General features: G+C 40.2%; 1 protein-coding gene across 1 annotated transcript in view; it reads left to right on the plus strand.

The window, feature by feature from the left end:
- Positions 1-24,995, plus strand: part of PSMD14 (proteasome 26S subunit, non-ATPase 14) — a 99,940-nt gene that overhangs the window by 70,407 nt on the left and 4,538 nt on the right. Inside the window, exons 7-8 of the mRNA XM_088474881.1 lie at positions 15,053-15,160; positions 23,324-23,398. Coding sequence (XP_088331007.1) covers positions 15,053-15,160; positions 23,324-23,398 — 183 coding nt within the window. The remainder of the gene's footprint in view (positions 1-15,052; positions 15,161-23,323; positions 23,399-24,995) is intronic.

Genomic DNA, 24,995 nt, shown 5'->3' on the forward strand with positions numbered 1-24,995 from the left:
CTGACTGACTGACTCATAAACGCCCATCCCAAACCCCTGGACCTAGAAACATGAAAATCAGGGAGTATATGCCTTCCATGACATAGGTATCCACTAGGCAGTGATTTTTCAAAATTTGACTCCTTAGGTGGTGAAAAGGGCTAAAATGTTTCCTCCCCCTGTGCAATGTCCTGCCTGACTGACTCATTGTGGCTGCAGCACTATTCAATATTCAAACACAAACTCTCTCCCCAAGTGCTACCAAACATCTCTGGCAGTTGGTATGGCTCTCCTATTTGAATGAGGGAAGGGAATGTGTTACTACCGAGCTGAGAGGAAAATGTTACAACAGCAGTGAGAGTGGAATGTGTTACTATAGAGCAGGCCTGGCCAATGTGTGGCTCTCCAGCTGTTGTGAAACTACACATCTTAGCATGCCCTGCAGCAATGTTAGCATTCCCTAATAGCAAAACTGGCAGGGCATGCGGGGATGTGTAGTTTCACAACAGGTGGAGAGCCACAGGTTGGCCAGGCCTGCTATAGAGGTTCAGGAAGGGAATTTGTTCCTACACAGGTGAGGGAGGGGAAAGTCAAATTTGTTACTATGAGGGGTGGGAAGTGAATGTGTTACAACACGATCGAGGATGGGGAATGTGTTTCTTTCTACAGGGTTGAGTGTCGGTAATGTGTTACTGCAGATGTGAGGGGGGGAAATTTGTTACTACAGGGTTGAGCGTGGGTAAGTGTTACTCCAGGTATGAGTGAGGAATTGTATTTATACACAGGTGAGGGAGGGTAATGTCGAATGTGGTACAACACGGGTGAGGGAGGGAAATGTCTGACTATAGCAGTGAGGGAGGGGATGCATTACTAAAGAGGTGAAGGAAACAGCCTACATTGACATTACAACGGGGCGGACAAATTTAAATTTAAATGCACGCCCAGTTGTGATGTCAGGCCAGACATATCGAGCTGCAGATTGATAAGTGTGTATAACTTACAATTTGGCCGCTTGAATGGTGGATCAGTCTGCTGACCGATCCGTCGTTAAAATCTGTACCCAGCATAACTGTTACAGGATGTACACTTTGGGAAGACCACATCTAGGCTACTGGATGACACTTGAACATTTATGTTCTGCAACGCTTAACAAGTTCATAGACTAGCCCTAGTTGTTGTATTATGTGAGGCATGACTCATTATTCTGTGACTTTCTTTCTGCCACATTCATGTTATTTGTATGTACATGTCTTACATGTTTTGGTGTGAGCCAGTGGGTTTAAAGAAAAAAACAAAACTAAATTAAGCAGATGACAAAAAAAAAATAGAGCAAGCCAAATTTGGAAGATTTTATTGTTTGGAAATAATCTGGCATGTATGTATTTTTAAATGAAAATATTTATTTTGAACAATCCATGGGTCAGTCACCTGCCATCTTTGTATAGAATAAATACGGAATTCAGTTTTCGTTTTTCAAGCCATAATGATTCCACGAGCGAACACAGATGTACAAAAAAGATGTAGCTTCTATTTTCTATTGACAGCTTCCAAATATTTAGTATTTAATTCCAAGAGTTGCAATTAGTACAGCAGCCATGGTACTCCAACCACACATCCCACAAGCTAATTATATTAGCGAGGTCAGAGAAAATACATATTTTCAGAGAAATAAAGGGCTGTATTAATGTGTGTCTTATACTTGGCTGTTAGATCACAGTTTGTTGATCTGGAGTATAATGTGTACAATTCACAAATTTGTCTGATAACAGAAATTGGTGTGTGATTGTGTTTATTTTACTTACCAGTATATTCACAGCAATCACTTCCAAATATCTCTGCAGTAAAGATGTGTTAATTACAAAACAGACAAGGTCTTCTATTATATTAAATCTACTAACAAGAAGACAGCAGGAATCACACATTTAAATAGCATCATCAACCCTTATTTTAGTGCACTGTTTTGATCTGCGAGTTACACGTAGACCAAAGGTGCTATTAAAGACTGAGTCTATAAAATAGGCAGCGTTATACGAACAAAATGCATTCAACAAGCAAACAGACCTTTAACATAATTTTAACAAGCCGACGAAATTATAAACTATCATATTCTGCCGATTCATGCGGTGCTAATAACAGGAATTTGCCTTAGCTAAGCCGAGCGCTAATGGCTTTGTTATAAATTGTCTCTTGCAACGGTGACCCCACAAGTCTCAAGGCACATGTAAGCTGAACTGAATATAACATTTTATGGAGGTGCTGGAAATCTGGAAAGCTACCGCGATTCTCTAAAGATAAAGGTAGGCTTCCTATTACTAGGGTGTTGAATAAAGCAATTCAGTTCAAGTAGCTCTGCGATATAGCGTGGGTTAACACATAGTTCACTAGCTTAGATGGAAGCCTGGTTGATATTAAAACATTTTCTCTCTTCATATTACCCAGCAATCTAGTGTCTTATAAAAAAAAAAAACTTGCAATTTTCTTTAAAAAATAATTAATATGACGCAAAACAAAACACTATTTAAATTTAATTATTCAAACCTCTCAATTTTTTTTTTTATTTTTTTTTTTACCCACTTGCCATGATCTTGCTTTTGTGAAATGGGGACCTGCCTTTCATTTAAGTTCAGCTCATCCCTGAAAAATGTGTCCACAAGTGGGAATTATTTCATGTGCTGGTGATTGCAGTTTATAAGTAATTTTCTTAAAAGGAAATTAAAAAAAATATATATTAATAATTATACAGTAGTTGTTTTTTGTTCTTGTTGTTTTCACATAAAAATGAAGAGAAAAATAGCTGTGCTTACAAGGCCGTCTGGAACACGTATGCAAATGCCCACCAGGGTATTTCCCTCTGATCTCACTGTAGTATAATTAACACCTATTTTACCCACAACTCATTAAAGCTCTGTACATGAGTGAATCGACTTATTTGTCTATAATGCTCATAAAGATAACTAGATCTCTCACAGTGCCCAAAAAGCAATTATTACTTTACAGAAATTAGAATGCACTATATTGGTCAATCTGTGTGAGTGTGTGTGTGTATATATAGATAGAGATATATATCTCTATCTATCAATCATAATATAGTATAATACAGAAAAAAACGGCACTCCTGAATAGTTTCAAACACCATTCATTAAAAATCCCTGCAATGTACAGCGATATTTCGGGCAGCTGTGGGCCCTTTCTCAAGCTACCAGAACCACTAGCAAAGTGTGAGATATATATATAGCTATTTATATTTATATATGTGTGTGTGTGTGTGTATATATATATATATATATATATATATATATATATATGTATACGTGTGTGTGTGTATATATGTATACGTGTGTGTGTGTATATATGTATACGTGTGTGTATATATGTATACGTGTGTGTATATATGTATACGTGTGTGTGTATGTATATATATATATATATATATATATATATATATGAGACAAACCCAGTTTGTTTCAAATTTTACAATCCAGGTTGTTTAGTTGAGGCTGTTGCTATAGCGATGGCAGATGATTTTCTTATTTTTTGTAAACGTGGAGGATGCCATATTTACTTGAACTTCCAAAAAATGCTGTTTGTGAAAACAATCTGCTTGACTATATATGCAAATATATTTACGGATACATATGGAAATTCCACAGAAAAATATCAATACTTGTGTACGTCCATGTACATTTCTTATGCTTTCTGAATTAAACTGGTGTTATTTATTTATTTTTGTGGAGCATTTTTATAATTTTATGGGCTAAACCTCTTCATGGTATACAGCTATGATCTCTGCAGGCTATACTACTACATATTAAAATATTAAACAATGCAATAAGTGAATGTATGGGTCAGTCAGTCTTTCTATTTAAATAATCTGCAACATTATTATTATTATTATTATTATTATTTATATGGTGTTAAGTGTTCTGTAGCGTCTTACAAGGTACATAAACAAATAAGTTACCAGTGCCGTACAGCACAGCACAGTACAGTACAATGCAGGACAAGGACATGGATAATATACATTGCTACATTAGCGACCATAACACCCAAATAGCAACAGAGCATAAGCAACCAAGTATTTAGGTGCCCTAGTGGGGAGTAAGGCGTAGATGAAAGTAAAGTAAAAGAGAAGCATAAGAGGGTAGAGGGCCCTGCTCGTAAGAGATTACATTCTAAAGGGGGAGGGGCAGACAAACATTCATGACACAGATGGGGTAGGAAGGAGCATGTAGCAGCAGGTTAGACTTCGAGCTGGAAGGCTTTGATAAAGTAGTGGGTCTTGAGAGCCCGTTTGAAGGATTGTAGTGAGGTGGAGAGGGAGAGCATTCCAAAGGTGGGGAGCAGCACGGGCAAAATCTTGGCGGCGGAAATGTGAGGAAGTAATCAGTTGTCAGTAGAGACGGCGTGCTTTCGTTCAACAAAGAGGGCGGACGGGAGAGTAAAGCGAGATGTGTTGAGAGATGTCAATGGTTGAGGGCTTTGTAAGCGACTGTATGAACCTTAAATTGGGTGCGGAAGGGGAGCCAGTGGAGGGCTTGTTGGAGAGGGGAGGTGGATGTTGAACGTTTGGAGAAGATGAGCAGAGCAGCAGCATTGAGGATAGACTGGAGAGGAGAAAGATGGGAGTTGGGGAGGCCAGATAGGAGGAGGTTACACACTCTGGTCTTCTCCAGATTGGACTACTGTATGAGGGTTTTAGTAGCATCCTGTGTGAGAGGGTCTGCTCTTGACAGGACTGTGAGAGGTGCTGGATGTGTGGTTTGATGGAGAGGGAGGAGTCCAGGATAACACCAAGACAGCGCACTTTGGGGCTAGAGGAGATAGTTGTGCCATCAATTGATAAAGAAATAGTGGAAAGTGAGGTTATTTGGAAGGGTATGAAAATGATTGACATATTAAGTTTAAGAAAGTACTGGGACATCCAGGAAGAGATAGCAGACAGTTGGAAATATGAGTGAGATTTTAGATACAGTATAGCACTGTATAATACATATATATTTTATATTTGAACTACAATTAACATAAGATCTTATTCCACTACCTCTGTTTCCTGCCCAATGGGTGGAGGTAGGCAACACCCGAGGGCAATATGTGGGTCAACTCTCAGGATGAGCCACTGCATTTTCTTACAGCATGTTATTTTTCTTTATGTTGACATTTCTATGATATTCTCCTGCAGGGTTTTTCTAACTACAGATGTGTTTTCATACACTATTGCTTCAGTCACGGCAAACAGCCCCTCTCTGTGAGCAAGTTCCAATGCAAGTCTGCTTGCGCTGAGCATCATTTTCGCCTGAAAATGCATCTTCGTCACTATTATTTATTTATTACCAGTTAGTTATATAGTGCACACATTCCGCAGTGCTTTACAGAGAATATTTGGCCATACACATCAGTCCCTGCCCCAATGGAGCTTACATTCTATGTTATCTACCACATGTACACACATACAAACTAGGGTTAATTTGTGTTGGGAGCCAATTAGCCTACCTGTATATTTTTGGACTGTGGAAGGAAACCGGAGTACCCAGTAGAAACCCACGCAAGCACAGTGAGAATATACAAACTCCACACAGTTAGGGCCGTGGTGGGAATCGAACCCATGACCTCAGTGCTGTGAGGCAGTAATGCTAACCATTACACCATCTGTGCTGCGATGAGACTAAGACGCACCAGGAGACTGACGATTAAGTTGATATGTGGCACATGTATATCTGTGTACTACTGAGTCTGGATCTGTATACGAAGTGCTATGATGCATCGGCCACTGCTTTTTTCCACGACAAGGTCCATTGGACTTCATTTACAGACTCGGACGCAAGCAGATAAAGCTAAAATCCTCCAACCGCTGCTTGGTTACATCACACTGCCAACAAATACAATTGCTCTGTATTGTCTATCCATATAGACAAGATTTATCTAAATCAGCTTTGTCATTATTGATGCAATCAATTGACTGTTTAATTTTTATTGCTATTATATTTATTTATTTTAGTTATCCTTATATACATTTATTTATTTCTACTTGACTGTATAGCATTGAATTGTTTATTATGTGTGTAAAATCTCTCTACATTGTTGAAGTTTTACTGCCCACATGATCATACACACACACACACACATATACATATATATATATAATATAATATACAAAATACAAAATAGGCGGCACTCCTAGTGACTTAAAAAAAGTACAATAGACCCCGTGAAATAAGGTCAACGTTTCAGAACACTTTACTTGGGTTCTTTCGTCAGGATACAGAAGTTACAAAACAGACATACCTTTTCTGTAACTTCTGTATCCTGACGAAAGAACCCAAGTCCTTATTTCACGGGGTCTATTGTACTTTTTTTAAGTCGCTAGAGTGCCGCCTATTTTGCTATATATTTTGCGTTTCCATCCCTGCATAGGGCTGGTAATTTAGGAAGGCATCGGTGCACGTTGTTTAAGGAGCATTTGAGTGCCGGATATATATATATATATATATATATATATATATATATATACACACACACACACACACACACACACCACACCCTCCTCCTCCTCATCTGTGTGGCACTCCACGCAAAAGAAATACTCTGCAGTCGTGGCTGAAAAGTCAACGTTTCAATGCCTATGTAATTGGCATTTTCATCAGGACATACAAAATCATAACAGATGTCTTACCTTATATAAGGTTACCCAGTGAAAAGCCAGCCTCACTGCAGCGGGACCACACACCCGCCTGGCGGCGCTAAGCTCTGACATCATCATGTAGTAACGTGTGACACCTCTGAACTGTCACCATAACAACATGTCAATAAACTACATATCCCACAATGCAATTGCCAATGCAGCCAGCTACTAGGCAAATGGCAATAGCGAAAATAAACACATGCCAATGGATGGATGAAATCACACACATGACCACTGCCAATGTTACTTAAATTCCAATATATGTGCAACAATTGTATAATATGTACTTAATTAAATATGTATATTGAAAGCATGTACACAATAGCGGCAGAATCAACCATAGAAGAGGCACTGAACAATATAACTGATGGAGTTCCATCTAAAGATAATGTAAATGCTTGGCATACTACATGTAAGCTCCTAAACCCAGTTGCTCATTAAGCCCCCTAGGTGCCATTGTACCTAAACGATGTATACGTCTAGTTTCACATTAGATGAGTTTGCGTGCCCTATCTCCTCCTCTAATGGATTGGGGGACATGGTCAATCATCCTATATTTCAAGGTTGACAGGGAATGACGAGCATTAGCGAAATGTCTCGCAACTGGTTGTTCACTAACACCAGTGTTGATGGCCAATCTTATAGCACTTATATGAGCTGCCATGCGTTCCTTGAATGTCCTTTTTGTTTTGCTTATATATGATAGGCCGCACGGACAGATAATCTGATAAACGATGAAGGATGAATTGTAAGTGAGTTTGTGACGGATGAAATATTTACGACCTGACGGGGTGATGGAAGACATCACCTGAAATAAGATACCTACATGTAGTGCAGGTGCATCTGAAACAACCCAATTTACCAATGCCAACAGCATCTACCCCGGGATCAGGGCTAGATATGTCGCTTTTCACCAATATATCACGGATGCGTCTTCCTTTTTTATAACATGACATAATGCGGGTGTTATGTAAGTTAAGTTCTGGGTCAGTTTGGATAATGGGCCATAGTTTCTTAGAGATTTTATTGATATGACAACTATGTTGGTTATAATTATTTACCCAAGGGATCATAGCTGTGTTCTTTTTAGGCATGTTGGTATTAAGTACACTGTCCCTATCCAAACTCAATACCTTTTGTTTCACCCTGGCCAGATGATTAGCATCATAGCCTCTATTGATGAATTTAAGAATCCTCTCATTCATCTGTGATTCAGCCACAATAATATCTGTGTTAATCCTCAAAAATTGAGAATAAGGTAGGCCCCGGATTAATGGTTTTGGGTGACAACTATCAGAGCATAAGAGATTATCCCTGTCCGTGTCTTTGGAATAAAGGCTAGTGGAGACTACTCCATTACTAATAGATATCCTGACATCCAAATAATGGATGGCCTCATTACTGATGATGTAAGACAACTTAGCAGGGCTGTTACTCCTGTTGTGTGTATCAATTATATATATATATATATATATATATATATATATATGTGTGTGTGTGTGTATGTATATATAGATCAATTTTTTATGAATTAAATTTTTTTAGTGGTTATTGAGAAGTGCAGCCGATTATTTCTCTTTTTGTTAGCAAGCAGATTCCCACTGGACCTGGAGGCTCACTCACGACACATGGCGTATTGAGGCTAGGTGTATGAGGACACATCTGTATATACCTCCTTAATTACGGATTTCCCTCATGGTGTTTAGCCACGCATTGATAGTATCACTACTTCCATTGCACATGGCTATGGGCTCTTTGTATACATAAATATCAGAGAATTGGTTTGGGCAGGGGGGTGTTCCAGAGCAATGAAAATAGATTTGCCTTATGAGGAATATGAAAAGCACATAAATAAGACGGAATCTATTTACATGTGTCCTTGCTCACATAGCCGTAATACACCACGGGCGCAATATGCCTGGTGTGAGTGAGCCGCCAGGCCCCGTGCAACTCTGCTAGCGTCTGGCGTCCTTTATATGCTGCAGTGCAATGCAACTAGGACACACCAGGAGTCCGTGCTGATTAATTTGATATGCGACACTATATCAGTGTGCAACGGAGTGTGTAAAAGGAACTTGGCATGGAAAAAAAGCTGCTTGTATGCAGATTCAGAGACTCAGTCGCACACAGATATACAATTGTCACATATCAAATTATTTAGCACAGTCTCCTGGTGCGTCCTAGTCGCATCGCATTGCGACTTAGACGCATGTTTGGCAAAAAAGACTCCCGGCGCTAGAAGAGTCTCATGGGACTAGGAGAGCTGGGAGGGCCTGTTTGGCGCGATTGCTCAAAGACGAGTGAGGACACATCTGCCGTTAAACCTGAAGAAGAGCTGATGGTGGAAACAACATTTGGTAGTGATCAGTTTGTCTTGCCACAAACTGAGATGGACCACATACCCATAAATCATATATTACTCATCTTCCATTTAGTTCAGTTTGGAGTAAAGAGAGAAAATTTCTAATTATCAATTTAGAACCAATAGCAACCAATTTGCACAGATGGAGTGATCTTATGCTGGATCAAATTATCATACCAGTATTTAGTACTGGTGGAGTGTTGCCCGATTAAAATGAACACTTGTGTGGATTTAAAAAAAAAAAAAAGTGTTCATATTTAAAGCTGTACAAATTTTGTTTTCCATATAATAGTGGTCAAGTTTTTTTTTTTGCGTTGCCATTCTTAACTGTTGAAATGCTGTTTGCTGCAGTGCAATCTGCCCAGGGATTTATATAAAGCTATGGCTGTGTGCTGCCCCCGTAGCATGATTTCTGAACTGAAGTTAAGCTGTGTCAGAGATTGTGACATATGGGTCTAGTGTTACGATCACGGTCTAAATTTAAATTCTGCACAAAAGCACTGATGTTATGCAGTCTGTTTAGTTTTTCTGTGTGTTTTTTTTTTTTTTTAAGTTCAGTTTCAAAGATTTGCAGAGAACAATACAATGATTTATATGAAATAAGTGACTCACCCATAGTTGGTAATATAAAGTAAAATAAAATTTTTAATGATGGAATTAGTATTATTTCTGCATCTGGTAACTATTGTGGCCATTACTTTCTAACTAGGTAATATTAGATCTATGCAGTTTAGCTATATAATGTAACTTTAACTCTTCTTACAGAGATTTCATAGCACATTGGACTGTTAACATACGGTTGTGTCTAAATCGTAGAGGGGATGTAGTCTGGAAGCCGACAGTCTAAATGGCAACCGCCGGCTTCCAGACTACTTAATCCCGTCTAGGGTTGAATGACCGGCATCTATATCTAGACGCCTGTTATATTACCGGCGCCCGGCATCCCGATCGAAGTGATGCCGGACAGCCGCGCGCGCGGGGGGGGGGTTTGTTAGGTTAGGGCTCCCAGGGGGGACTTAGGGTTAGGCTAGGGGGAGGGAGGGTTCGGGTTAAGCACCCCCGGGGGAGGTTAAGGTTAGGCATCCCCCTGGGGGATTTAGGATTAGGCAGCGGGGAAGGAGGGGTTAGGCACCCTAAAGGAGGGTTAGGGGGTAGAGTTAATTAGTTTATACTTCGCTTTAGGACGATCGGGATTTCCTCCTTTGTCGGGCAGCCGCTGTCGGGATTTGAACCTATCACACCCATCGTAGAGGTGCGCTAGCATAGGGACTGTTGACCTAGAATCGTGTTATATGGTGCACAGTGTCAGTTCAGTTTAGCTATACCTTGGGCACAGCTCTCCTCTGCTGCAATGTGTTACTGAGTCTTGAACATATAATGGTGCAATGGTATAAATATCATCGTACAAGAGCGATACTGATCAAACATCTTTTATTAAGTTGTTTTATGTAGACACACGCATTATACAACACTTTACAGATATGTAGTCATTCACAACTGTCCCTGCTCCAGTGGAGCTTTATAATCTTTATTTCCTACCACATACACACACATATGCTCTAGGGTTTATTTTTAGCACAAGCCAATTATCCTACCAGTGTGATTTTGTGGTCTTGGAGAAACCCATGTAAACACGAGGATAACCAGCAAACTCCACACAGGTATGGCCTTGACCAGAATTGACCTCAGAGCTGTTGGGCACTGACACTGACCACTATGCCTCTGTGCTGTTAATGTTTAACCAAGTGGTTCCCAAACTTAAATCCTAGCATCCTATAGTATCAGCAATTTTGTTACTTCACCCCTAGGCCAAAAGTTTCTTATTGAGATATTCAGCAAAATGTATTGAATTTAGTCAGTTGTGCTTACCTGGTTTCCTTGGGTGCAGTTATGTGGTGATGGGCAGGTTTGCGCTTCTGTTTGTTCACGGATTCTGTCATTGGCAGTTGCCATAAATAATTTTATTTGGTCCTGGACCACCAACCTGTGGCACCTCTGCAAGTGCTCTGTGGCACCCAGTTTGGGAACCACTATATACATGTTTTGTACAATAGCAGAATACACATTTTTGGTCATTACTATACAGCTGTGCCTTCTCAATCAACCTTCTACCCTATAAAGGTGTTTTGGCTTTTGCCCTCCGATACATGCTTTGTTTTGTGTGTGTGTAGCAGTGAGGGGGCTATGAAATGCACATAAACTCCAAGATGATTCTGCGTATTTCATAGCCCCCTCCCCACTGCTTTACATGTTTTATCTCTGCTATAGCTGTTATTTGTGAGTGCGCTAAGCCAAGCAGAATTATAAAACGAGATGCCAGCCAGCAAGATATGTATGTACAGTATGTGTGTATATAAAGATGTGTTCTCATACGTCTAGCCTCCATACGCCACACAGTGCAATTTGCCTGGCATGAGGGAGCTACCAGGTCCATGCTACTCTGCTAGTGTTGGGAGTCTTTTTCTTTTTTTTATTTATTTTCTTGCTCTTGCTGTAAACGCATCTAGAACACTGTGATGTGACTAGGACGCACCAGCAGACTGTGCTGATTAATTTGATATGAGACACCCGGCGCTACTTGAGCGTCACTGCAGCAAAGATGTTTAAATGTTTAAAGACACATCTGTGTGTGTGTGTGTATGTATGTGTATATGTGTGTGTGTGTGTGTGTATATATATATATATATATATATATATGTGTGTGTATGTATGTGTGTGTGTGTGTATATATATATATATATATATATCTGTCTGTGTGTGTGTATGAATATTACACACAAGACTCGCGCTAGTAATCACTTAAGATGAGAACGTTTACCCTGCCTTGATGGTGTTTTTCCAAGCCAATAGAAATGGGAATAAATCCAAAAGTTCTACATAAGGTTTTCAGATCTGTGGGAGACCAATCTAGCATGCAAAAGTGACAAGGAATTGGAATATAGAAGCACAGAATGGCTTTGGCACGTGCAGGATGGTTTGTATCTTTATACACTCTGGATTTCATGGTGATCTGATATTTGCCACTATCCTAATGTTACACACAAGAATTTTATATATGTCTAACTACATATACAAATATATATGATGCTGAAATACAACAAATTGCGAGTTGTTTACTCTCTTGTTTTTCATTCTTGCTTACTTGATACTATTAAAATATTTTCTGGGTCCTAATGTTTGTTCCAGCCTTTAGTATCTGAACTATAGCTACTTATTTCATCCAAGTTACTAGAGACATGAGTGACGGACAATAGTCAGTTGTTTGCGCACCCAAATGCAACTGGTTTAGTTGCATAAAGTTCCTAAATCCATGCAAAGTACTGGACACTCTGCGCCCAAAAGCCCTCCTTTTTGTGGATTTCTGCTCACCATCTCAGGAGGGTGTGAGCAGAAATAATGGGCTCCAACTGCGCTCTCTCCCATCGGCACAAACAGTCACTTTAGACTAGAGCTGCAGGCAGCGCAAAACAATTGAAGCCCCTTCCCAAGGTGTTAAAGCAAATTGCCACATTTTTATAGCCATTGGCCATATTCGTAAACTTCCGATGCTACTGCTTGCTATTTTTTTTTATCTTCTAAAAACAGGACTAATAGATATTCAGTGCTCTGGTTTTTGCTCAAATAATAGCTTATGAGAATGAAGGCGCGCTCTAGTAACAGACTTGGGGGGAGATTAATCAAATCGTGGAGAGGTAAAGTACCAACCAATCAGCTTTTAACTGTCATTTTTATAGCACAGTCTGTAACATGACAGAAGCTGATTGGTTGGCACTTTCTCTCCAAGATATTCTAAATCTACCCCAATTTCTTATGTTTCTGTGCATTTGAGGCACTCTGCTCCTTCATCTAAATAAGGCTGTCTGTGGCTTCAGGCTTGCCTCAATTGGCCCCCTCACAGCATGTGATCTCCCCTGTCACACTACGGCCGGTTACACATCTACATGATGGGCAATCTTGCCAATGGTCAGGACGAATTCCCTTCGCCCTGGACCATCCAAGATTCCCCATGAACACTGCGATTTAATGAACGATGGAGCGGTACTGCGTTAAACTTCACAGGCTTGCATACAATAAGCGATATTCAAGATTTGTCATTCCAATACACAGCGACAGGCTTCACGTAAATTTATGATTATCAGGAGTCTGCACATGCACCTGACCAATACTGCGATCCCGCACGCAGTCCGGCACCTCTCTGGGAGGGGGTGCTGATGGCGGCCTCTGTTTTTCAAAATGGATGCTTGTCGCCGCCGTTGCAGAGGAGTGGGGTTGCCAGGATCTCTGACGAAGATTTCCTGGCCTCTTTTACTCATCTGCGGCAGACGGCTTGCATGACCCCATGGTCACTCAGCCTGCTGAAGGGATCGCAGATGATCCAATGCTGCGTCCAAGAACCCAGCTCGGATCAGTAATGCATGCAGGAGGCATACCATGTAAGCAGCTGCAACAGCAAATACTTTCGCAGCTGAATCACTCCCTTAGTTCTGTCCACACTTAATTACTGGAGTGGACAGCTCACTGCCCTCTAAATATCAGAACATCAGTCTCCTGAAATACACTGCGCTGTTGTAAATACTGTGATCATTTTATTGGCTACAATGTGTTCTATCCCTGCCCACTTTAAAACTAATTACATTTGTACTTGCAGTGGATGAAGGCTGGATACAACTGGTGCTGTAACTTTAGTTAAAACACCTAAAAGTGCTACTTCCAGATTGTGTGTTTCACGGTTTGAGTTGTTGTTATCCTTTTGTTTTTATGGTGCCACAAGGATCCGGCAGCAGAGCAAAATGATAAAACAGTGACTTAAGCTGCGTATCCACTTGCCAATTAAAATGAGCGATTGAATGGTAACGTTCAATCGCTCATGTATCGGGCATGAAAATGTCAAACGACCGGCGATTCTCGCTGGTCGTTTACGACATCAGTTATCGCCTGAACATGCCGGTCGATCTGCAGAGAACGACAGATTGACCATGTTCAAGGATGAGGGAGGGTGCCTACACTGAACAACATATCGTTCACTGGCACTGCAGGGGAAGAGGAACGACTGTATGATTACAATGTTGTAATCGTACTGTCGTTCCATTATCTACTAGTGGATACTCACCTTTACAGTACAAAACAATGCAGGACAAGGACATGGTTTATAAACATTGCTGCATCCGTGATCATAACACTCAAATAAGCATCAGGGCGGCAGCAAGCAAGGATTACTTGCTGTTGTAGGGAATATATGATATTATATGTAAGGGAAAGGAGAAGCACATGAGGGAAGAGGGCCCTGCTCGTGAGCGTTTACATTCTAAAGGGAGAGGCAGACACATGGATTGTGGGAACATTTGGAATAATCGAAGTCTTCACTCAATGACCTCTTTTGACCAAACCAACACTCGCTTTGCTGAGTAAACCAGTTGGATGCTGGTGTTATACATTGATAATAGATTTATTATATTTTCCTTCCTGTTCAGGTATCGCCCATTTAGAGCAAAATATCTCGGTCGGTGTTCAGGGAAAACTGTAGAAAACAGATTGTCAGCAGTTAGACATCATTGACCATAACTTATGAAAGCCATCTGATTGTTCCTAGCTGGCTATAATTTTGTTGTCATTTCACATAACTTTCTAGTGTAATTGATGTGACAGGGCTGGGCCTTATATCCAGTCCCTTACCTGGTGCTCACTTTCATGTTTAGCCTCTCCCTGACATTGAAGATGATAAGATGGTACATAGGTGTCAAATCTACAGAAAGCATTAACGTTAATACATAAAGCAGTTTAAAAATAACTATCTATATTTTGTTTCTCTGTAATGCCAGGGAAAAAAAAAACAGTAATTGGTGTTACTTTTCTTTCCAGAAAGAGAGAGATGTCCTGATGGCTCAGACGGCAGGGGGTTCTTTTATTAATATTATAATTAAATGAGGTTTGGGAACACCGCCAAGGCTGATACGAATGAATCGTGCAGTGTCCACTGTTGTTCAGCTCTCGTGTCCAACAAGGAATTGACGTGACAGTTTTTCTTTTTGCAGGTTGTTATCGACGCCTTCAGACTAATCAATGCCAACATGATGGTTTTGGGACATGAACCAAGGCAAACCACATCAAATCTTGGTCATTTAAACAAGCCGTCTATTCAGGTAAGTCACCAAGAACAAAGGACCAGTTAATATCCTGTTTCACAAGCAAGCATTTGTCCATATCAGTTTTTTGTATACTATTCATATGTCTAAGGGGCCCATTTATCAATGAGCTTTATCATACACGAGTTTTAAAACTCATTGGCTTGAGCACCATTTATCATACACAACGAGTTTTAAAACTCATTGGCTCGAGCACCATTTATCATACGCAATTCCAATTGCCATTTTTCAAACAGATGACAGTTAGGAGCTGATTGGCTGGAGCATCATTATTATACGCAACAAGCTTTAAAACTTGTGTATTATAAAACTCAATGATAAAATGTGCACCTAAATAAAAAATCGTTTCCGTACACACAAAGGGGGTTCCAATGGTTTGTACACATTATCTTGACACTTTAAGTGTATTTCTTTTTTGCTGTTTTTGTCCAAGCATATTTAGTTTACTTGTGTGGAGTTTATGCTGTTGATGAACACAATTACTTTTTGGGTACAATTGTGTGCAGTGCAAAGCTTTGTTATCCAAACTACTGTAACTGGGTGTATGAATGCCTTTATGATGAAAATAGGACACCAGGCGTATTGATTTGTCTAAATGTCAGGTTCACATTCAAAGCTTTTTTTATTTTATTATTTTTTTGTAAGGTGCCACACTGCTCCACAGTACAGACAGTAGGGTGAACAGGACATAGATAAAACAAGGGCTAATAAGGTAGACAAACCAAATGCTGACTTAAAAACAAAGGTCATGCTCATGAGAGCTTACATTCTAATAGTAGGGTACAGCTGAGATTTTATATTTATAGGGCTCTGGTGGTCCCATTTGACAAGTTTAAAGAGAAATTGAAAACTGTATTTGAAAACGAAGAGAGACTGTTTATGTGCTGATCAATAAAAATAATATAACTGGTGTGTTTCTACTTCACTGAATATTTCCACCAGGCTCACTATCGCTCCCCTGCAGCATGTTCTCATGCTAGATGGAAAGTACTTCTGAAAGCGATCCGTTATATTGACAGCTCTGCAGCATTGTGTGGGAAACCACTGTGTGAATTGACAGATTCATACAAGGGGTGAGGCCAGTGATGTCACAGTAACTGACATGACTGTCTTCTCCACTTTTTGTCCTGAATGAGATTCAATAAAGGCACAGGGCTCCTATTTACCAAGGAAGTGCTTTACTTTTTAACAGAGCTGCAGTGAATGTCCGTTTAGCGCTGAAAAATGTATTTTCATGGTCCATATCAGACAATAACAATTTAATCGACCGGTCGTGGTTCGCTAAGTTTTCTCAAATGACAAAGGTTGCCAAACGTGGTCCTCAAGGCTCCCCAACAGTTCTGGTTTTAGGGGCATATGTATCAAAGCTTGATGTGAGATAAAATTGTAAGATATATATCACCAACCAATCAGCTTCTAGCTTACATTTTGTAGGCTGTGTTTAAGAAATGATAGTTTGGAGCTGATTGGTTGGTGATTATATATTTCACAATTTTATCTCACATCGGGGCAGATGTACTAAGCTCTGCAAAGTGAAAAACTAGAGAGTGATGAGCTACCAGCCGATCAGCCTGTGACATGATAGTTGGGAGCTGATTGCCTGACAGTTCATCGCTCTGCAATTTATCACTTTCTAGAGCTTAGTATATCTCCCCCAACAAGCTTTGATACATATTAGGGATGTGCAGGCTCGGATTACTTCGGTTTTGCATGCCAGAATCGGATTTTTTCCTTCAAAAAAACTGGACTCAGCAAGAGGCAAAACGTCATAATTCCTGGACTTCCTGGTCTTTTGTCCAGGAATGATGATGATTGTCCATGAAAGATGACGTTTTGCCTCTTTCTGAGTCCCGTTTTTTGGAGGGGAAAAAACGAACCTGGCGTGTAAAACCGAACTAATCCGAGCCTGCACATCCCTAATACATATGCCCCTTAGAGAGATACATGGTTGAGCACAGGTGACTTAATTAGTATCTGTCAATTTGATTTAACCACCTGTGCTCAACCATGGATCTCTCTAAAACCTGAACTGTTGGGGAGCCTTGAAGAACGTGTTTGGGAACCTCCGTCATATGACAATGTCCAGTTGTTGGCTGATGAAAAACAGCAACATGTTACAACTTGTAGGAGGTGCTCACATCTGCATCCTTTTATCCATTCCTGCGTTATCCACTACACATACCCACTTCAGCAGTGATTTAAGGTAAAAGTTCATAAAACTAGTCCAAAGACACATGATCAGAAGATATGTTGTTGACGAATGTAATACTTTATTTGCAGTTTACTGCTAGAAATAAACTAAATACCCTGTATAAACCAGCATATTGAATGGCAGTGTGTTTAAAAAAAAAAAAAAATCAAACCTTCTGTTTTGGAGTTTCCCTTTTTTTTTTTTTTTTTTTTAGAGTATATAATAAAGAACTTTATGGTTGAATGTAGTGGGAGCGTCTCTATTGACAACGTTCAGCCTTATGCTGGGTACACACTTGCCGACATATCGGCCGTTTAATTGAACGGCTAATATATCGTGGGCACGCTGGCCAGTGTGTACCAGCCAATATGTTTGTGAATGATGTAGTTCACAGACATATCGCGTCAGCTGTGTGTGTACAGCCGATGGCCAATATATATCTGCAGAGGCCACCGGTGACTGACATCACAACTGGGCAGGCACATGTAACACCGTGTGTAGACACTTGCCAATCGTGGATTGTCCAGACTGTACCTAGCTTTAGGAAAGATGATCTGTCTCCTTTTTCCTGCAATGTTTGTGTACGAAGCTGGTCCCCCATCCAAATGTTGAGCAGCAGAACCTCTTATCATATTTGAACATATACATGACATCTGGAACAGACAGAGCTGGATTAAAACACTATCAACATACACTAAGAAATAATTCTCCCCCCCCCCCCCCTCCAATTTTCAATCCTCCAATCTGCGCCTGCAGATCATTGTCATCAATTCATTTTACTATTAACGGTCGGCAAATCAGCATTTCATCTTCATACACTGCCAATCTATAGCCTCGATAGCTAAATCAGGTTGTGCAACATATTACAATTCAGCGATCACTTTTTGATCACAATTGGTGAACCCTGTATATAGGCGATTTTTTTTTTTTTTTTTTTTTTTTTTTTTTTTTGGGACAATTATCTGCAAAGCACTAAATTGTCCCAATTAATTGCAGATATAGATGTGGCCATTGTCTGACTGCATCTAATATCTCTTATGTTTGATTGGCGGTCCCATACACCCATCTATTTGCTTACAGTTAAGTCTAAACCAACCTAACTGGCTGTTGAAATCACTGTGTATGGGCACTCTAGATATTATGTTTGAGTATATTTTGTTTTTTAATCTTTTAGCAGCTGTACAAGTAACTCAGTAATGTAAGTAGCTATTAGAGCACTTGGCAATATGTTCGTTACGCACAGAATCATCTCCAGCGTTAAGTATTGTACACACTACAGATAATAAAACCCAAAATTGCATTGCAGCTGACAGATGCATCAGTATTTGCTCAAATCTGTTACTTAATTTATACTGGTGTAGATGTATGTGTGTGTATATCTATGTATATAGTGTTTGTGTACCTATATTATGTATATTTAATAGATAAAATACATAAAATCTCAGATTTGTTATTTCATTGCCAGTTTTTCTTGTGTTCACCTAATTAATTGCAAGAGGGATCATTGTTGGGTTTGCTTCAAAATGTAATTTTCTGTCCAGAGAATTGGCTTTACCATGAAGCTGAAATTCTAGACTTGCTTTGTTGTAGTTGGAGACCACTGTCTTGGGATTTGTGGCTTCCACAGTCTTGTTTGAGGTCTGTTCTATTGTATAGTTAAGCTTTTAATAATTACCTTCTTTTTTAAATAGTGTTCATTTAGATCTTTAATCTAGCACCTAGAGTAAAAACTATGGTATGAGAGAGCCATACATTTTTTTTTTTTCTTGTGATTATTCACTAATATCACATGAAAGATCATTCATCTTAATGAGATACAGATTGCTCCCTCTGTTTGTGGCTGGGCCTAGACAAGTCCATACTTGTAAGTTTCTAGAGAATAGAGAACACTGGACTCTTTCGCCAACATATAATGACCTTCAGTGTAAACATCTTGCTCCTTCATTATATTTTTAGAAGAGTTAATGATATACTACACTTGAATTTCAGAATGTTTGCATTCAGTTTCATCTCTGGCTTTTACTAACTGCAGATAACAGCAGCCTACATGTGCCCCGTTTATATAATCAGGGTTATCATCTTTATTTTATTTGTTAATTATCGTTGTATGTATTAATGGATGCTAGGTAACACAAAATGCCTCAAATAGATGAAATGCAGAGTTATAAATGTAACCAGTATTTTAGTTTAGTAGATGGATTACGGTCTTACAGCAAAAGGTGCACTGTTCTACCTCTTTCAGATTGCAATTGGCGGGTCACACCGGGATTTGTAACACTACTCTATCCCTGGTGCGACTGCCCTGAGACCCCTTTCAGACTGGCGGCCCGACTCTGCTATATTTCCGGGTAGATGACGTCTCCACTGTCCCCGCTGAGTTGGCGCTTGGAGATGATATCACCTCCAAGCCACCGGCTCTCCCTATGCAGTGAAAGGGACCCGGGTCGCCTCGACCCGGGTTAACCGTTCACACCCCACTGTGAGCCAGGATGTACTCGTGTTCAACCTTGCTCGTTACCAAGGTTGAAATGCCGGGTCGCTCGACCTGGGTTATTTCAACTGGGCCCTTTCACACTGCGCAGTAACCCGTTCATGTGCAATAACCCAGGTTATTTGCTGGCATTGTGAAAGGGGTATGAATCTGGTAGAATTGGGGAAAAACATTATGTTGACATAGAAGATTAGGATCCCATGGTACATAATACACAATAATAAAATCTGTGTGCCAGATTAGATCAAGTACAAGAAATATTTATTGAAGTGAATAAAATCCACTTACGCACATAAAGGCTTAGAACAGTTCACAGCTGCCCCACCGATTAAACAGTTGGTCGCCAGACTCTTGGTGTATTTGTTTCACATTTCAGGGGAAAAGGCTTATTTTTACATTACCCCCAAAATGCAATGCGTGGGAATAGAGTAAAGTATGGTTTGTGCATCATTTCCTGATCACCCATTTACCATACATCTGTGTCCCGCTAGATGAGTTTACACCGTTTTGGTGGACGTGGTACTATATATACAGTGGTGGCCAAAATTGCGGACACTTTTTGAAATTTGAATGTTTTTCAACTTCGAATGCTTATAAAAACTGATACACTTCATGCAGTTCAATGATTCATATATCAAATGAAAGGAAATTTAATGCTGAATTCAACACAATAAACAGAGGTAAAATATTTGCATACCAAGGAAAGTTATGCAGTGAAAACAACACTTAGAGTGAAAATCCCTGTGTACTTATGATGTTTCTGTCCTATCAGTATTTCGTTGGGTATCCTTTTATTTTTCAAGACAGCAGCACAGCGACGTGGCATTGAGTCAACCAATGTTTTGGAGCTCTTTCTTCTTTATTATGTGGTGCCATGAGACAATTATAGCCTCAATTAATTGTCTTTTATTGGATGAACGCCTCAGATGTACCAGTTTTTTCAAACTGAACCACAAATGTTCTATGGGGTTCAGGTCTGGGCTGTTTCCTGGTCATCCCAGCACCTGTATGTCATTCTCCGTGAACCACTGTTTGCATATCCGTACAGTGTGGCAGGGAGCTGAATCCTGCTGGAAAAAAAATGGAGCATTAACTGGAAAAAGATCCCTGATAGAAGGTAGAAGTTTTGGTTGTAGGATGGTGTCAATGTACTTTCTGCTGTTCAGTGTGCCATCTATGACATAAAGGCGGCCTACAGCATCTGCTGTCATTCATGCCCAGATCATAACACTTGTAGGATTCTTTATTGTCGCTTGAATGCAATCTGGATGTACCTCTTCCCCGATGCGACGTCTCGCATATTTTCTCCCATCACTACCAAATATTGATATCTTAGTTTCGTCACTCCATATCACTTGTTTCCACTGACCTTCTGTCCATGCAATGTGTTCTTTTGCCCACTGTATTTGTTTCAGACGCTGCTTTTTATTTAGCAAAGGCTTTTTTCGAAAATCCTACCTTTTAGGCCAACCTCCGTTAGTCTTCTCCGTACCGTTCTTCCACTGACAAAAACACCAGTTGCACTCAGTTCACTGCCAATGGCCGCAGATGACATCCATCTGTCCCTGACGCAAATTTGTTTTATTCTCCTATCATCAATAACTGTTGTGCACTTTTTCCGGCCTTTTCCTTCTTTGTTTTGTATAGATTGTGTTTTCTGATAGCGTAAACAAAACTTTCGTACTCCTGATGTTGTCACATTCCCACCAACTTCTCTTGCAATTGCTGCATACGAAAGACCATTTTCACATAACACCACGATCCTAGATCTCTTCCTGGGTGACCAGTCACCACTTTGCCTGGATGACATTGTTGTATTTATTTATTACACCCTCAATAGCACTAAGCAATACACACAAACATCCAACCGTAATTGCACTTCAGTAACCAACTTTATTCTGCAAAATGAAACAGCCAAACTGACCTTTCCCACCTTTGAACATGACCTTGCACCTACTCATAAACGACAGCTGATTGGTCCTTAATACGACGATTCCGATTGGCTGGTAGTAGCTGTTACTACAATCCGCTTCTCTTGAATCTCACGCATCTGTGCTTCTTTGTCTGACTGAAAGTAGCATAACTTCCCTTGTAATGCAAATATTTGACCTCTGTTTATTGTGTTGTTTTCAGCATTACATTTACTTTCATTTGATATATGAATCATTGCACTGCGTGAAGGGAAAGTTTTTATAAGCATTCAAAGTTGAAAAACATTCTAATTTCAAAATGTGTCTGCAATTTTGGCCACCAGTGTATATATATTATTTTTCTATGTTTACATTCACAATGTAAGATCATTTCTAAAAGGCCTATAGTGCTATTTGTCTCGCTAGGTCCAGAATAACCCCTCAGTTAGGAAGTACCGCATATGTCTTAATAGTAAAAAAAAAAAAAGGCTCTCCTATTCAGATTTGTATTTTATTGCCCTGGTACCAAACCAGACGTTCCCATGCACAGCAGAGGAACCAGAGGCAGGCAGTGACTGGCTGCTTCCTGCACCTGATCCTGACACGCTGCTTGGTCAATATTTTGGCAACTCATTTATCAAAGTCCTACAGAAACATTGCAGCATGTAATTTTACTTAGAAGAATCCCACTCGAAATTTAGTTTCTCTGCTATTTGTCACATGGTTTAGCTGCAATTTTAAAGTTTGGTTTGCCAATCAAAATAAGATGCGGTAATTAATGAAATACTGCGGAGAACGCCAGCACAGGGATGTCCTAGCACATAAATTTCAGTGATGACGGTCCAGGCAGCTTAGATAAACGCAGACTTTGTATTGAATGGTTGTTTGGGATGTGTAGGAAACAGTCTTCCCAACATTTTCAGTAGCATATCCACAAATCACAACATCAAAATCAGACTGAAAGCTCTAAAATGTATAACCTTAGGCCACACTGTATATAATACTAAACTATATTTATATTGTGTTTGAGTTTCTCCTATCCAATCATTTGTTTTGGATTGTTTCTTGCTTGGATAAGGAAAAACTAGTTGTGTTTGGAAACCTATCACAGAGCGTATGGGGGTTCTCATTCGACCCTGATGTTCAGCAGCAACTATTAGCACAAGAACTGGCTGATCAGCTTGATGCCTGAACAACCAGATCCCAGCAATTAGGTTGTCCTTGTGGTTGTGGCACCAATCTGGTTTATGAACCTGTACAAACCAATGAGTTAAAGCTTCATTATCTGGTTGTGTCTGGAGGAAAAAAACAACAACTTGTAATTCCCTTCATGCTGGACAATAAAGTATTGCTGCCTTGTTAGTCCTTTATGTATTAAGCCTCAGGTTGTGTATCCTTTTGTGTCATCTAGTTTAAAACTTTGCACTATCCTAGAAGTAAATGAATTTGCATGTTAAGAAAAGAAAACTGGTACCTTTAAATGTTTAAACCATGTCCCATCATTATATGTAAAATATTGAACGTGGTATATTTAACTTTTCTCTAATATCTTGTCTTTTACTTCTCAGGCACTAATTCACGGACTTAACCGGCATTACTACTCTATTACCATTAACTACAGAAAAAATGAACTGGAACAAAAGGTTTGTGTTCACTTACACGGCATTGTCCATTATGTGTCCATTGTTAGCGTATGAATAAATCATCCTTGCTTGTCCCAATACAAAGCAAATATGAAAAAAATGGCAGCATAGTACATTGCTTGTCATGGTTCCTTCTAAAGAGAAGTGTATGTCCTCTTAACCTTCTATTCTATATGTTCTACACTGTAGTCTTAAGCATCATTCAGAAGGGCTTCTACTTAAAATGTCTCCTTTGGCCGGTATACTATTATTCAACTTCACATGTATCAAAATAAATGGATATATCTATACTAATATAATAAGAATGTTGTATCTGTCTGTACAAAGTTGGTGCAAAAACTACTGAACTAATTTTCATGAAAACAGCATTTTGTAGTGGAACTTTCTAAAAATAACCTGCACTTTGTTTCATCTCGATCCGTCAAGTTAAAGCTGAGCATAACTAAAACAAAATGTATTGACATCAATGCAAGATATACGTGTGACATCATGCACGTGGCCCGCGTTCACTTGAATGGACGAGGCACACAGTGACATTGGTGTGAGTGGTGGGTGAATAGGAGAGGTTACATAGTATGTGCACAGGGCACACAGTGACATTGGTGTGAGTGGTGGGTGAATAGGAGAGGTTACATAGTATGTGCACAGGGCACACAGTGACATTGGTGTGAGTGGTGGGTGAATAGGAGAGGTTACAGAGCAGTCTGTGCACAGGGCACACAGTGACATTGGTGTGAGTGGTGGGTGAATAGGAGAGGTTACAGAGCAGTCTGTGCACAGGGCACACAGTGACATTGGTGTGAGTGGTGGGTGAATAGGAGAGGCTACATAGCAGTCTGTGCACTGGGTACACAGTGACATTGGTGTGAGTGGTGGGTGAATAGGAGAGGTTACATAGTATGTGCACAGGGCACACAGTGACATTGGTGTGAGTGGTGGGTGAATAGGATAGTTTACATAGCAGTCTGTGCACAGGACACAGTGACATTGGTGTGAGTGGTGGGTGAATAGGAGAGGTTACAGAGCAGTCTGTGCACAGGGCACACAGTGACATTGGTGTGAGTGGTGGGTGAATAGGAGAGGTTACAGAGCAGTCTGTGCACAGGGCACACAGTGACATTGGTGTGAGTGGTGGGTGAATAGGAGAGGTTACAGAGCAGTCTGTGCACAGGGCACACAGTGACATTGGTGTGAGTGGTGGGTGAATAGGATAGGCTACATAGCAGTCTGTGCACTGGGTACACAGTGACATTGGTGTGAGTGGTGGGTGAATAGGAAAGGCTACATAGCAGTCTGTGCACAGGACACACAGTGACATTGGTGTGAGTGGTGGGTGAATAGGATAGGCTACATAGCAGTCTGTGCACAGGGCACACAGTGACATTGGTGTGAGTGGTGGGTGAAGGCGCAGCTGCCACCAGTCTGTATAGCGCTGCTGGTCACATGGGCCACTCCTACATCAGGACCCCTATGCAAACCAATACAACTAGACCAGTGGTTCCCAAACTTTTTTGAATCACGTTTCCCTAGAGTATAAGCATTGTTTTCACGGCACCACTAAGCCAAAGGTTTGTTGTTGAGAAATTCAGAAAAAAAG

This window comes from Taudactylus pleione, unplaced genomic scaffold, assembly GCF_031769625.1.
Source record: "Taudactylus pleione unplaced genomic scaffold, aTauple2 ptg000156l, whole genome shotgun sequence".
Classification (NCBI taxonomy): Eukaryota; Metazoa; Chordata; class Amphibia; order Anura; family Myobatrachidae; genus Taudactylus; species Taudactylus pleione.